At 40.0% G+C, this 14,857-nt stretch overlaps 1 protein-coding gene across 1 annotated transcript in view; it reads right to left on the bottom strand.

The window, feature by feature from the left end:
• LOC126470978 (ataxin-8-like) overlaps positions 1 to 14,857 on the bottom strand; it is a 65,402-nt gene that overhangs the window by 22,708 nt on the left and 27,837 nt on the right. Inside the window, exon 2 of the mRNA XM_050099024.1 lies at positions 4,185 to 4,256. Within this exon, the coding sequence (XP_049954981.1) occupies positions 4,185 to 4,256 (72 nt within the window). The remainder of the gene's footprint in view (positions 1 to 4,184; positions 4,257 to 14,857) is intronic.

Raw genomic sequence — 14,857 nt, 5'->3', positions numbered from 1 at the left:
TCATCGGAGGGTTACGTTTTGTGTTTTACGTTTTGGCGATTACAAATTAAAGGCTTTCTGACTGTTATGAAGGAATTTTCACACTGTGAAACGTGTATGGGGTACCAAAACGAATAAATCATAAACACATTATTACTGTGTAACTCTCCTTCCGAGGCTATAGGTCCCTTATATCAAAATACTCAGAAAATATGTATATCAGGCACAACCTCCGAAATTTTGAGCTGGAGTTCGGATACACCCTGCATAAGAAACACACTTCAGTACCGTCAATAGCTGACGAAGAAGATTGTAACTACGAAAACTCGAATTGTTATTCAAGTGTCATAAATCGTGAACGCTGATAACTTTTTGTAGATTAAATCGGTGTCAACGATTAAGGCATACTTGGAGGAATAATCCCAGCAGTCAGCTGAAAAGATAAGGAAAGATACGGAAAACTTAAGATGCGTAGACAATGCTTCGAGGGTCCTTCTTTGAAGTAAATGCACCATTAAACTAATTCACTGCCAGTGCGTAGCGTTGTGACGAAACTGGTGGCTCCCGCTTTGCTTCAAAAGATACAGACGACCGCTTGACAAGTGATAACTGCTAAACGAAGAAGGTGCAATTTAAATAAACTAGCAAGCGTGAGTATAGTTGAGCATCGTCGTATTCCTGTAATCGTCCTGCCGACTTATTGCTCACCAGAAACATTTATCAAGCAAACTAATTATTTCCGGTCCCACCTTGAGACGTTTTTTGGCTCTAGATTCGTGTAGATTAAACATTGCTAGTTTGCATTATCTGCAAGAAAAAATAATCGGTTTACAACCGTCGTACAAAATTTCTAAGGTTGTGCTGTACGAAGGTGGCACAGAAGCAAGACATGACTCGTATTCTAAAGGACGGTTGGTTCAAATCCCCGTCCGACCATCCAGTTTTACGTTTTGTGCAGTTTCCCTAAATTGTTTGAAGAAAATGCGGGGTGGCGCCTTTGAAAAAGACAAGAGTGATTTAGTTTCCCATGCGTCCCCAGTTCAGTTTTCTCCTCCTCCATTAATGATATCGTCGCCGATGTGGAACCCAAATCCTCCTCATTCCTTTCAAAAGAATGTAAGAACTAAACCGTATTGCCACATGAAATCATCAGTATCCTTCCTTGTACTAGATCTGTTATTTGTCGGGTGAATGACTGAGCTCAAACGTGTACAAGGACTAACTGGAGGTAAATAAAAATTATTACCACGCTAGACTTCGTTTGTGACTCCATTCAGCATTCACGAGACACAGTCTAAAGCGCTGTTAATATCGATCGTTCATTAAACATATTAATAATGTTCGAAACTCGATGTAGGATGCACAGTTAACTAACGACACAGGATAACAACGAATATTTAAACGACGGGAGTGACGCTACGACTACTTCCACTGTTCTAAGAATTGTCACAACTGAGGGCGCTGCCATAGCTACTGCTCTCCGTGTAGTTTCGACTCTTTTATCGAATCTAAGCCTTCATTTATAACTTTAGAATACATTTTACCTTTTACGCTTGACTCTACTGAAAGGACTGAGAAAAGATTGAGGTCGAAGGTGCGTAGTGCCTAACCGGAGGTTCTGATCTATTGCCGGCCGCTGTAGCCGAGCGGTTCTAGGCGCTTCAGTCCGGAACCGCGCTGCTGCTACGGTCGCAGGTTCGAATCCTGCCTCGGGCATGAATGTGTGTGATGTCCTTAGGTTAATTAGGTTTAAGTATTTCGAAGTTTAGCAGACTGATGACCTCAGATGTTAAGTCACATAGTGCTTAGAGCCATTTGAACCATTCTGATCTATTTTTGTGAGGACTACTAATTTTTTGACTTAACGTTGCCTTCATTTCTCTTTCTCTCGGGGGTTAGGGCGTCACGATCAATTTGAGCATGTCATTCAGCCTGCACCTTTAAAAATAATTTTAAATTAAAATAGTGGAGAGCCTGTGTTGTTAAGAAGTACGATGCAGTGTTCCTCCGGGCATAAATGTGTGTCCGAAGAAAATATTGCATCATACTTGTTAACAACACAGGCACTGCACTGTCGTATCGACCCGCCTGTACTAGGCAGCTGCATTCAGTTAAAAATATCCACCCCTGTACGGGAATTACATAACGTGTACGAGAGCAGGTTGCGACGCATATATTCAGGTTTGGGTCTGGCCGTCGCTCGTGCTCGGATAGACAAAGAGATTAAAGCAATCGCTTGCGTAAAGCGGGAAATCCAGGTATGGGTCTAAGTCCCACATAACTCTTCACCGTCGTCATTCCATTATACACCTAATTGTTGTCCATATTCGCAAATGGGAATACGTTTCATGTAATTTTTAATTAGACGGTATTTAATCCCCTAGTGTCATTCAAACCCTAAAGGCATCAACGGGATGGGAGAATCTGGACAATTGTTATTGCTGCAGTATCCTCTCCAACGACAAATAAAGTTCTGGGTCCCATAAATCGATTAAGACGACCGTCTCAATTGTTTATTTTAAAAGAGTTCAGTCTGTCTCCATACCCTTCTTTGGTCTAGACGTTTTTAGCTGCTTCTCTTATGGCCTGATCGTCTTCAGGACGTTATACTCTATTCTTCCTTACATCAGCCGTACTTTCTTTTGTCAAACCTATCTTATCTTAGGGTATATGCGAATAAATTAATGCTGTTGACTAATACGCGTAGCCGATAAGAACTTATTGATGATAAGCGTCAGCTGGGAGCGTTTCGTGATGCTCTACATTTTACGTGACGTCTACCACTAGAATTACAGCAACAAACTGTTAATAAAATTATGCGCATTTTAAGCAGAGTTTACGGTTCACCTATATTCATATAGGCTTTACAGGGGAGAGTCACAAAAATGGGCCTTCTGAGATAAGTTATCATAAGTAAATGACAAGTCAGTAGTTCGGAGTACCTGCACGAAATGCTCTCATAGAGCAATGGAAAGAAAGACAAGAGGCCGTCCCTGTATCGAAAGAACTGAACGGCACGTAATTCGTTCTTGCAGTTCTCTTACGAGATCGAGCAATAGCTATTCGATGGCTTTTGCTGCGAAAACAATAGTTTTGAGTTTTTCAAAGGTTGATTTTTCTGTGTTGTGTAGCACCTAGATGACTTCCTGTTAGAGGACGGAAGAGAAAATGCTGGAGACAAAAAGAAAGCATCTGGCCAACGTATTTGTATCTTGCTCAATACCTGGAAATGCTCCTCAGTTGCGAGAATCAGATTTTCGACAACAATTATAAAACTTGTTGATGTTTTCAAAGAAAATTCCTAATGTAATCCCCATGAGATACAGTTCGATATTGAGACCTCTAGCTGAAAGAAAAAGTTATCACGTGTTTTTATGGAGTTTAAATTTACTCATTCTGTCTGTGACTTGCAGCTTTTGAACAACTAGTGTAATTTTTAAGGTTTTTGGCTGCACCTAACACCGTCTAAGACGATTCTGGTAGAGGGGGAGTGACAGAACGTGAGAATTACTATACTTCGTTTCATTTATGATAATAGTAGATGCTGGAGGTATACTAAGCAGCGATTATGTAGTTATTCTAACGAACAAAACGCTTATCAAACTAGTGCCGCAACTGACATTGCTAATTCCTCATGAGACCTACTAAATAAACTCTGCGGAACTGTCACCGTCTGATATTAAACCGTCAGTCTAACAAACGTAATTACTGGAACCCCTTTCAAAACTTAAAGCGTTTGCTGCATCTAAATAATTCAATTCTTCTAGATATCTTTAGCGCTTAGTAACGTGGCAACAATACAAATGTATAATCCCTGGCAGACATCTTAACCTTGGACTTGAATATAATTCTCCATATTTTATCATGATTTAGCGCTTGTAATGTATAGCGAATACATCTGTCGTATATCAAGACACCTCATTTTCGTTTGATGAAAATCACACGCCAGAATTTAGTCCCAACAGTATCTGTTAAAGGCGCTAATTCGAATAATTATGGTTGACTACGGAACAGAGATATGTTGTTTCAGACAATGCGGTATATTCTGTGCTACCAGTTTCATGCATGGTGTTGTAAAAAATACAATCTCTGTGAGAAATATGGCATAAACAAAAACGAAAAAGGTTTTAGTTATTAGCATTTAAAATGCGCAAAGGAAACATACACATCCAGTTCCTGTTAACTCCATATCTTGTGCAACTTACCTGTGATGGTGACAGAGAGCGCGTTGCTGGTCTCACTCTCCTCCCAAGCTCCTTTCTGCGCTGACTGCAACTCTGCCGGAAGTATGGCACTTACTTTTAGACTTATTGACATCATCATTTGAAGCAGTAAGACACATCAACTTAGGAGCTCCATTGGCGGTTTGTATCAGGCTTTAACTATTGAAATATGTTCTGATTTAGAACCTAAATTCTATGCCGGAAAAAGCTGATTTATGCTTTGTTCATAATGTGTCACGTGCCTACATTTTTGAAATGAATAACATTTCTTTTCTCTGTGACGTCAGTACGGGCTTATCTGCACGAGCCGGATAGAAAACTCCGAGTGTCAGCCACACAAAATGTATCAACTCGGGTCAGAATAATTGACCCAAAAGACTTTCCTGAGTCCATATCAAAAAATATAATATTCCCTTCAATACATGTACTTCAGTTCATTATAATTACAACAGAAAAAATTAAATGTACCTTTGAGATTCTGGCAAAGAGTAGAAGGTCTTTGGCAACATGAAAAGCTTTCGACATTGGCTTGAAAAATAAGTGGTTTGTGACTGATTGTTTTTGATCCTTACAGAAGTCTTTTGAAAATGTGTAATGTAGAGTAAGACTCACTTATCTGGCTGTAAACAATTTTTATTTCTGGCTTTATATCAATGTTACTACATGAGACGATGCAGTGGTTAAGGCATTAGGTAATGGATATGCTTTCTGCAGTAATACGGATGAAATCCCCATCCATCTATGCAGATCGAGATAATTCTTGGTGTCTCTAAGTCAGTTGACGTATATACCTGGCTTTTTCCTTTCAGTAGGATATGGCAGGTGACTGATACAGCTACATTTCCCTTTCCTTGGTCCTATCACGTGATTACACACAATGAGTACCTCTAATGATGTGACGCAGAAGTACCACATTTGCACGGGGCACAGATGGACCATAAAGTTGGCCGCAAGATGGAGGTGGTTTCAAATACCCGAGGCTTTACTAAGCATGGTTGTGTTGGAGGTGGTTGCCGTTACTAAGATCCGACACTTGACGATTTTGCCCTGACATTTATTGGGAGAAGAGTTATAGGGAAAATTATAGTTTAATGTTAAATCCTATCCGTGACTGGGAGTATCTCTGGAGAGGTGGAGATCGTTCGTTGGTACTTATGGAATTGTAGCACATAGCCCTTGCCTCCCATATCAATTTTGTATGATGTGATCCTCCCTTTTTTGTTGTCCTCGTGGTTCCTCTTTTCACGTTCTTTTTCTTCTGTTGGTGTCAAGTGGCTGGTGAGCTTTCAGGAACCCAGCGAGCTGGCTTGACGTCGCTGTTCTGGGTACGGACCGCGTCGGGACGGCCTTCAGTTTTCCGGCTTTGGGCAGTCGACGTGGCTGCTATTACAGCCCTCATCATTATCTCAGCAATGACTTATGGCAGTCTTTCGACCAGTTTTGACACCCGGTCGAGCGCAGGAGCCCGGGAGGCGACCACTTGAAAAAGCAGTAACTGTGCCGCGACGAGGACGCATCAGTGCAGTCGATGGCTGTAGCATGGCAGTGACGTTGTCTCCCTCTCAAACGCTGACTAGTGATGTAACTTGGCATTTTTCATACATAAACATTGTTATTAAAGACGAAAAAGGTGACAAGTAAGAGAAAGTGATCTTGCACCTATTGATGATTAACCCAGGAACTCTAGAGTTATAGGCTGATACCAGCCCTTTCTCTGTTTCACTTTTTTGGGTTTTCATCATGCAAAAATCTTGAAAACTAAAATTTTCTTACAATCTAAACTATCCTTCAAAACTAAAATTCTTTTGAAACTACAATTTTCTACAAAATTTTAATGTTCTTGGAAAATAATCATTTTTAAACACCGAAATTTCCGCAAAAATTAAAATTTTCTCGAAAAATAGCTGATTATCTCAAAAGCCAAAAATCATCTAGAAATCCAAAAAACTTCAGGAAACCTAAAAAGCTTCCCGAAAAACTAAAAACTTATTGAAAATCGAGGGAGCGCGTGCTATCGGTACCTCGCCGCGCCAGTCCCCGTCTGGAAATTGGCAGTAGCCCACGTGATTACACCGCGAATCTACGGACGATTCCAAGACACACCCTGTTCAGCCCGTGCAGCCAGCGCCACCATGGAGCCGAATTCCTCTGGATCTGCTGTTATTCAAGTTAAGTAAAAAAGTTATCAAACAATATGTGTGCGTCTTATTATTTGCTCTCTGTCCTAGATCCCACCATCTCCTTGTCATACATCACCAGGATGAAACACAGGAACTAAAATCGACTAACAAGGGAACATTCCCAAGTGTCCATAAAAGATGTTGTTGAAACCTGGCGGGAGTACAGAGGGGGAAAATATTGCAAAAATTATTTATTTATTTATTTATTTTTGCTTTGTTCAGTTTCAATTTTAAGTGGTAAAACACATCTCACAAGGTAATTTGCCATTTTAGGTTTAGGGGGAATAGCTTCGAAACGATGATACATAAAAAATGTATTTCATATAAAAGTTGACATGTAATTAATGATCTTGATAAGTGTACAATCAGCTTTTCTAATAATTTGAAATTTTGTAAAATATCCCACCGCCATTAATTAATTTTGAAAAATGGAAACTTCGGTACATCGTCAATTGAAGAAGCATTCAAGCCACATACTCCCTGTGTAATGAAACTCTTTCCTGAAATACTATTTTCGAAAAATAGTTATGATGATGAGTGATAGATGATGAGGTCCCTACACATTCTGTTCGTCAGATGACACGTTGTCCCAACCCAACATTCCTCGGTAGATGGATCAGCAGAAATTGTCCATTTCTTGTCCACCAACGTTCCTGCATATTACCCTTTTTAGTTGCTTGACTGTGGGAATGGTTGAAATGCGGAATATGCAAAGAGAAAGTAATCACAAGAGATGAGTTGACGTTCGGATTACGAGAAGTGCTGTCCTCATAACACAACGCTATGACTATACAGTAGAGCTACATTTGCTGTTTTCAAGATATTAAGGGGCTCTGAGCACTATGGGACTTAACTTCTAAGGTCATCAGACCCCTAGAACTTAGAACTACTTAAACCTAACGACATCGCACACATCCATGCCCGAGGCAGGATTCGAACCTGCGACCGTAGCGGTCGCGCGGTTCCAGGCTGTAGCGCCTTTAACCGCTTGGCCACTCCGGCCGGCAAGATATTAAGAAAATACACTGCAATCAGAAGTATAATTCACGAAAATCAACTTTGAAGTAAATCTTTTTTTTTTTTTTTTTTTTTTTTTTTTTTTTGTTTAACAGCTTCTGTGAACTGTAAAGTGCTTTTTTCAAAAAAAAAAAAATGGCTCTGAGCACTATGGGACTTAAAATCTATGGTCATCAGTCCCCTAGAACTTAGAACTACTTAAACCTAACTAACCTAAGGACATCACACAACACCCAGCCATCACGAGGCAGAGAAAATCCCTGACCCCGCCGGGAATCGAACCCGGGAACCCGGGCGTGGGAAGCGAGAACGCTACCGCACGACCACGAGATGCGGGCAAAGTGCTTTTTCGACCATATTTCTAAAAAATGTGTGTTATATTTGCGTATGCTTCACAACACCTCATCAGGATGCTTAGAAGAAAGGGCTTGCCACACAAATATATGCCAAGCTACCAGCAAGAAATAGTACGCAAGTGGTGCTGCAAAACCATGCAAGCCGAATGCAAAGACTAAATAAAACAGAAGCTCACTGATGATGGCACAGAGGTGCTGAAACATGTTTGGGAATTTTGAAGAAAACAGTGTTATGCATAACTGGCGGACATTACATCCAACAATTTTAGCTGCAAACACGAAAAACACAAAGAGCTGCAAATCCAAATGATGGATATTCTGTGAGTATTTCTTCGGGCTACCTCCTAACAGCTGTATGTCCGTAACCAATAAAAAATTGGACGTATGTTTTAGGGAATGTTTTATTCGAATTCGTATATACTACTACCTCCTAAAATATTTATTATTGCTCCATGTACTGTATAACCCTTGGCACATTTGGTGCAGTTTTTTTTTTTCTTGCACTCTATCTGGCGTCGTGGCTTGAGTCAGGAAAGTTCATCCACGTGCAGGAGTCGAAGCCTGGAGAGACATCTCGCATTGTTGAACCACGAAGAAATTTCCTTGAGCTTCAAAAACATGACGATTTTCTTACTACAATTTTCCATCTAAATTTTACATCATACTCTTCAGAAGATCCATATCTCCAACCACCAAGTTTCTCTCCTTCTCTTTCTGAAACCGTCATGTGAGTTCGCGAACCCACCATCCGCTTAATTACCGGGATTTTGTAGGCTTCCTCGCTGAACGCAAACGAGGTGGTTACCCCATCGCTTTTCATAGTGGATTCTATGTAGAACTCGTGTCGAAAAGTACTCTCACATCTCAAGCAACGTTGAAGTTTTCACTTGTTATACGGTATCTTCATAGCCATTAATGGATATTGAAGTAGTTAGTACATCTACTTTCGTCCTATTACAAAAGCGAGCTGAATTTCACACTATTGGTGCCTCTGGATTTCACCTTTATTCTTGCATATTAGCTGTTTTATCACCACAAATACGAATAATGTTATAAGCAGAAAGAAAACCAGTTCCATTATTCTGTAGGTCATTATTTTTGCGCAACCGTGAATTTCTTGAGATATTAAGCAACCTGGGCCATTCTTTTTCAAATGTGAAGAAATTTTGAAGTGGATTTCTGAGTTGATTTACATTTTGTTGACAATTGCACGGAAAAATAAGCTCCACTTCTGCCGAATGATCCTTTCACCGTTATGGTAATCTGTGCGATATCTGATAATGTACCGTCCTTCTCCAGTAAAGGCGTATGAACCTCCCCTGTGACTATTCATGTGATCCATATAAGGTGCAAGACATGTAATTTTATTAAAATAAAATGAATCATATACAAGAAACTTTTACTGCCTAGACCACAATTTACAATAGACAGTTAAATCATGTTGACCACTTTAGGTTTTGCACTAAACCCATATTCATACCTGTAAAACCCAGAAAAAGAAACTAAATCAGAAGAATTCCTTACACATTAGTATACAGTTTAAAAAGTTTCTGCTAAAATGTAAGCTAGGTTATCGTCAATTGCAAGACCATATTTCTGATGATAAATTTTACCATAAAATGCTAAATATTTGTAGGCCAATGATACATCTAGCAGTTCGATTTTTAATCTACACGAAGTTTTCTTATGCGTCAGTAAATTACTATTTGTAAAATTAAGTGACTCTTTAATGGAAACGTTGGTGTATAAATTGGCTATGTCCAAAGACGCAAATTTAGCCTTCTCTCGCAGTGACTAATAATTTCGTGTTTCAGTATAGAATATATCTCAAGAGTAATGCTTGGAAATTCTATTACATGCAGCTACAGCCCATGTGGGTGGTTTACTTTTATGTGTAGTTTTCGTTTTATTTGATACGGATTCGGTAAGTAGTCATGTTTTTTTTATGTTAAATGGTTCAAATGGCTCTGAGCACTGTGGGGTCATCAGTCCCCTAGAACTTAGAACTACTTAAACCTAACTAACCTAAGGACATCACACACATCCATGCCCGAGGCAGGATTCGAACCTGCGACCGTAGCGGTCACGCGGTTCCAGACTGAAGCGCCTAGAACCGCACGGCCACACCTGCCGGCTTTTATGTTAATTCATTGTGATATATTAACAGTAAAAAATAATAACTGACTTTATTTTTAGTAATCAGCTATTATGTTTCCTCATACGAACATTGTACGTATGTTAAAATTTATTATGTGTTCGATTCACTCCATGTAAATGCACGTACTCGTGCGCCAACTGACATTCGTGTTGGTCATTTCTGTCGGGCAATATGAGTCCTTGCACAGTTCAGTTGTTCTCAGAATGGGAACGACCTGCTAGTCTGGCTGAATGATTTCATTTTATTTCTGTCATAAACGAGTACATGTAATGTAACGATGGCTATTTTATTTGTTGTGATGGATTACTCCCTTGTCAACCAGGGTATGGTTTTCTCCTTATTTTTGTGAATGTTGTTAACATATGTTCATCTCTGAATATTACTACGTACTGTTAGGACAATTTTTTTTACAGGTGTGGAACAGTTATCAATTCTTGTGGCCGTTGCATATATGAAACGTCCCCTTTTGAACAATTTATACACGACTGTCCTTAAACTGACATACAATATTTTTAGCGCAACGCAATCTGACTTTCAGAATTCTCTACAAAAGAATGGCCCTGACTAACATTAAACTATACCTTTCACAAATCACTTACCTCACAAAAATCTTCGCTGCTCAAGCTACTGCAATACAGCGAGCGCCACTACTGCCAGCTAAATAAAAGATTGAAACTATGGAAGGCACTAACTACTGATAGGGATAGTTAGCAAATGAAAGATATTAATAGAGAACAAACAATGTATTTACCTTAGTATCATCAAAAGTCATAATATATATAAATATAGCAGTTCATGACAAATTTCAAAACTCCGCCATCTCTCTCCCCACATCCACCACTGCTGGCGGCTCACCTCCAACTGCGCAACGCTACGCGCTGTTCACATCCAGCTGCCGCTGCCCAACACTACAATGGCAGACAACAATGCAAACTAGCGACAGACTGCACACAGCACAGCCAGTGATTTTCATATTGAGCGCTACGTAACGTTGCCAATAAGAAAACATAAACAGCCTACTTACATAGAGAAAACATAAACAGCCTACTTACATAGAGAAAACATAAACAGCCTACTTACACATAAAGCTTTCTCACTATATTACCTGTTCTGAAAATGCATTTAATGGGTGACTGATACAATCTTACTAGTGCAACTGCTTCCCTTCCCTTCTTTACCTGCGTCTCACAAGATTATGTTATGTGTGTATTTTTTGTGTTTCACTGGAATTTTAATGTGTTCATGTCATTTGACAGTTGCTTAGAACGGGTTTTTTATACGTGGAATGTTGTCATTTTACTATGTATGTAAGATTCACAGTCTTAATTGTGTTCTCCTTCCGTTACTTTAAAGTTTCAAGATTATGTAGATTCATGTACGTTTTAGTTTCTAAGTCAGTTGTTTATTTAAGCAGGTTTACGTCCTGGCTCGGTCTTGATGACGCTTTTAACATCAGTATTGTCTTCGTCTCGTTTTTGTAATACGAACGCATGGGTTTCCATGATGTTCATTACTGATACTGTTCATATGCATTCACCTGCATTAACGGTGTGACCGGTAGGTTATTTTGAAAGCAGTAAATTATTATTGTGTTCAAAAGTTCAAATGTGTGTGAATTCCTAATGGACCGAACTGCTATGTCATCGGTCCCTAGACTTACACACTACATACTATCTTATACTAAGAACAACACACACACCCATGCCCAAGGGATGACTCGAACCTCCTGCGGGAGGGCCGCGCAGTCCGTGACATGACGCATGAAACCGCGCGGCCACTGCGCGCTGCAGATTATTATTCACCCAACGCTTTAAAGTAGATTGTAATGTATTTTCATTTTATTAATGGAGTAGGCTTTCCTTAATATTTTTTGCCGGCCTTAACATTTTTAAACTGTGTATTACTTCGTAAGGAATTTATTTGGGGTGATTTCCTTTTCTACCTGTTCAAAAAAATCTGACGATGGTTGTAGTACAAAACCGGCACTAGTCATATTTTGATTGTCTGTTGTAAATTGCGGTCTAGGCAGTAAAAGTTTTTTGCACAATGATTTAAATATTATAGTAAATTGCGTTAAGACCGGTGTCTCCTTTTCTGACAATGACAGGCTGCACACACGCAATTTTGATTCACTAGGTTCCAAGGAAAATGTTTTATCACCGTGCCCATAAACTATTTATGTACTCCTAAATTTGAGAAAACGTTTTAGTAACGATCGTCATCTTCACTTTTACCCATGAGATAGCTAAATTAGCCACAACTCATAAGGCACTGATTTGAGTCGTGTTACTATTGGGAAAAAAAAGGAAAAGAAAAATTGTTGGATCAGACCGCTGGTCCACATGTTACTCACTACTAACAGTGTCTAATTAACAACTTGAGTGGTTCCTTTGTTGGACTGTAGGAAAGAAAAGCCTCGTTCTAATAGAATGTACAAAAGTCAAATATTCTCAGAAAAAAACAAGCATAAATATTTCACAAAAACAACGCCGATTGTTTACAAAAACGGCATATTTCATTCCTGTGAGCAAAGCTTTTATCGGTATGCTATTAGCTATACAACTGAAGAGAGGGCTGCCGCTTGTAAGTAACTACAAACATAGAAAAAAATCATAATATCTCGGCTTTGGGAGAAGAATTACCTCTCCATGACACTTCCCAGTCATCCCCTTCTCCCTTACACACACACACACACACACACACACACACACACACACACACACACACACACACACATTTGGTGAAGCAGTGGTTTAGACACTGGACTGGCATTCAGGAAGAGTAAGGTTTAAATTCCCATCTGGCCAATTAGATTTCCGTTTTGCAGTGGTTGTTCTAAATCAGTTAAGGGGAATGGTGAGATGATGTCTTTGAAAAGGTACAATGCCGACCCGAATTATCTCGTCCTCGACGAGGGAGATGCTGAGTGTCATTTTTCCCCCATTCCTCCACTCAATGCCAGCATACACACTACATTCAGTAGAAATTTATGAATGATTCCAAGCATATCTAATTAGGGCAACTTCAGAAAAAATTTTAACGTTGGTCCTTTCAGCTGATATGTTCTGTGGTAAGAGAAACAGAAATTTGATCAGTGATACTCGTTGCCACTGAGTCTGTTTCGCTCCTGATAATTGCCACTTCTGTTTGGGATTGCTATCTGATAAAATATCTCATTGCTATTATGTACTGTCTGAATTCAGAAAAGTATCTATTTATGTCATGAAAAACGATATGACACTTTAGGTCAATAAAAAAATGTTTGGCCGGCCTGAGATGTTAAGTCCCATAGTGGTCAGAGCCATTTGAACCAAAGAAATGTCTGCAAAACAATTCTACTAGTGCTGCGTCTATTACCGAGCAGAAAATAGTCTCGGAATACAGAAAATCAGAGGCGTCTTCTGACTGTGCAGACAAAGGCAGCCATTCTTATTCATGAACAAATAAGACGTACTTCTGCGAAAAGGCTATGGAACACTATCTACAGTCTCACGTCAGTTACAAGAGAATTACACCCATGCTGCAACGGCATCAGGACCAGCATTTCAAATGCATTTAACACTCATTGAATTAAAATAATGATTAGACAATTTCCTTCTACAAATGTGAGTTTGCCACTGGTTCTGAAACTACCGAATGAATCCGAACATCAACAAAATTTCGGAAGTTATTCAGGGATATTACCTGAGCATAGCGGGTCGGTGATCTCCAGTGGCTCGTATCAGTGTAATTGGTCTTCATTTCATTTACCATCCTCATTTAAGTTTGTATTTGTATTACACTGAAACGACCTGTACAAGGTGCCAATGTCGACGGTACGCACTGTGTGTCTTTGTTTTGAAATAAACTTGATCCATACGCTGTTGACAAGTATAAAGCCCTCTTGACTCTCCGCCCCGAAGTTTGCCCTCAGTATTGTTCGGTTCTATCTGGGGTGTGTGTGTTTACCTACAGTGTGAGTTGTACGTAGCAGTGATACACACCAGTATGGGTAAGTTCACTGATGAAGAGTTGACCGATGTTCACTTAGTGTAAGGGTTCACTCAATGGAACGGGAGAGCGGCCCTGGACTCTGTGATGGGTTGCTCTCTTAGCGACTGTAACCACAATGCCTACAAGAAACCATATCCTTCGGTCTTAGAATGGAAGATACTGCCTGTGCGATGTGTGACAGAGCACCTGACTTGAAAGAGAATGTGATTGGCGATAATCATACCATAAATATTCGACGAGCAGCGCGAGCTCTGTGGTCAAGCCAAAGAACTGTTCTGAGAATCTTACACGAACAACTGCACCCGCACCGTCCACAGAAGTTTTAGTCATTGCAGCTAGATCACTACCCATGATGAGCGCAGTTTGTACAATGGATCTTACATAAATGTGCAGAAAACCACATTTTTCCTGCTGTCGTGTTAGGAGAGGAGGCCACATTTTCAAGAGAGGACTTTTCAACAATAGGGATAGTTACAAGTGTGATGACGAAATCCCACAGGAACTGATGTGTCGAACCTATCAACACAAGCTCGCTGTGAGTGGGGTGGTATTGTTCACATTACGAACATTACGATAAAATGAAAGGATTCGTATACAAAACGCACGCTCAATATGACATCTTACAGTTCCTGGATGATGTGCCGCTGATAAATCGTCACCCTATGTGATTTTAACATGAAAGTGTTCCAAGCAGAGAGCCATTGAATTTCTTTTGGCGGAAAACCAGAGCACTGCAGATATTCATAGGAGCTTGCAGAATGTCTACGGAGACCTGGCAGTTACCAAATGCACGGTGAATCGTTGGGCAAGGCGTCTATCGTCATCGCAACAAGATCGCGCAAACCTGCGCACACAGCTCCTACAATGCTGGAACGTGTGGACGCTGTTACTCGATGTGATCGACGGATCACAGTCAAACATCTCGCTGCACTACTGCACGTCTCTGTTGGT

This window comes from Schistocerca serialis, chromosome 3, assembly GCF_023864345.2.
Source record: "Schistocerca serialis cubense isolate TAMUIC-IGC-003099 chromosome 3, iqSchSeri2.2, whole genome shotgun sequence".
In the NCBI taxonomy this organism is placed as follows: Eukaryota; Metazoa; Arthropoda; class Insecta; order Orthoptera; family Acrididae; genus Schistocerca; species Schistocerca serialis.
Note: the sequence above shows the minus strand (reverse complement) of the source record. Positions and strands in the feature narration are given on the sequence as shown.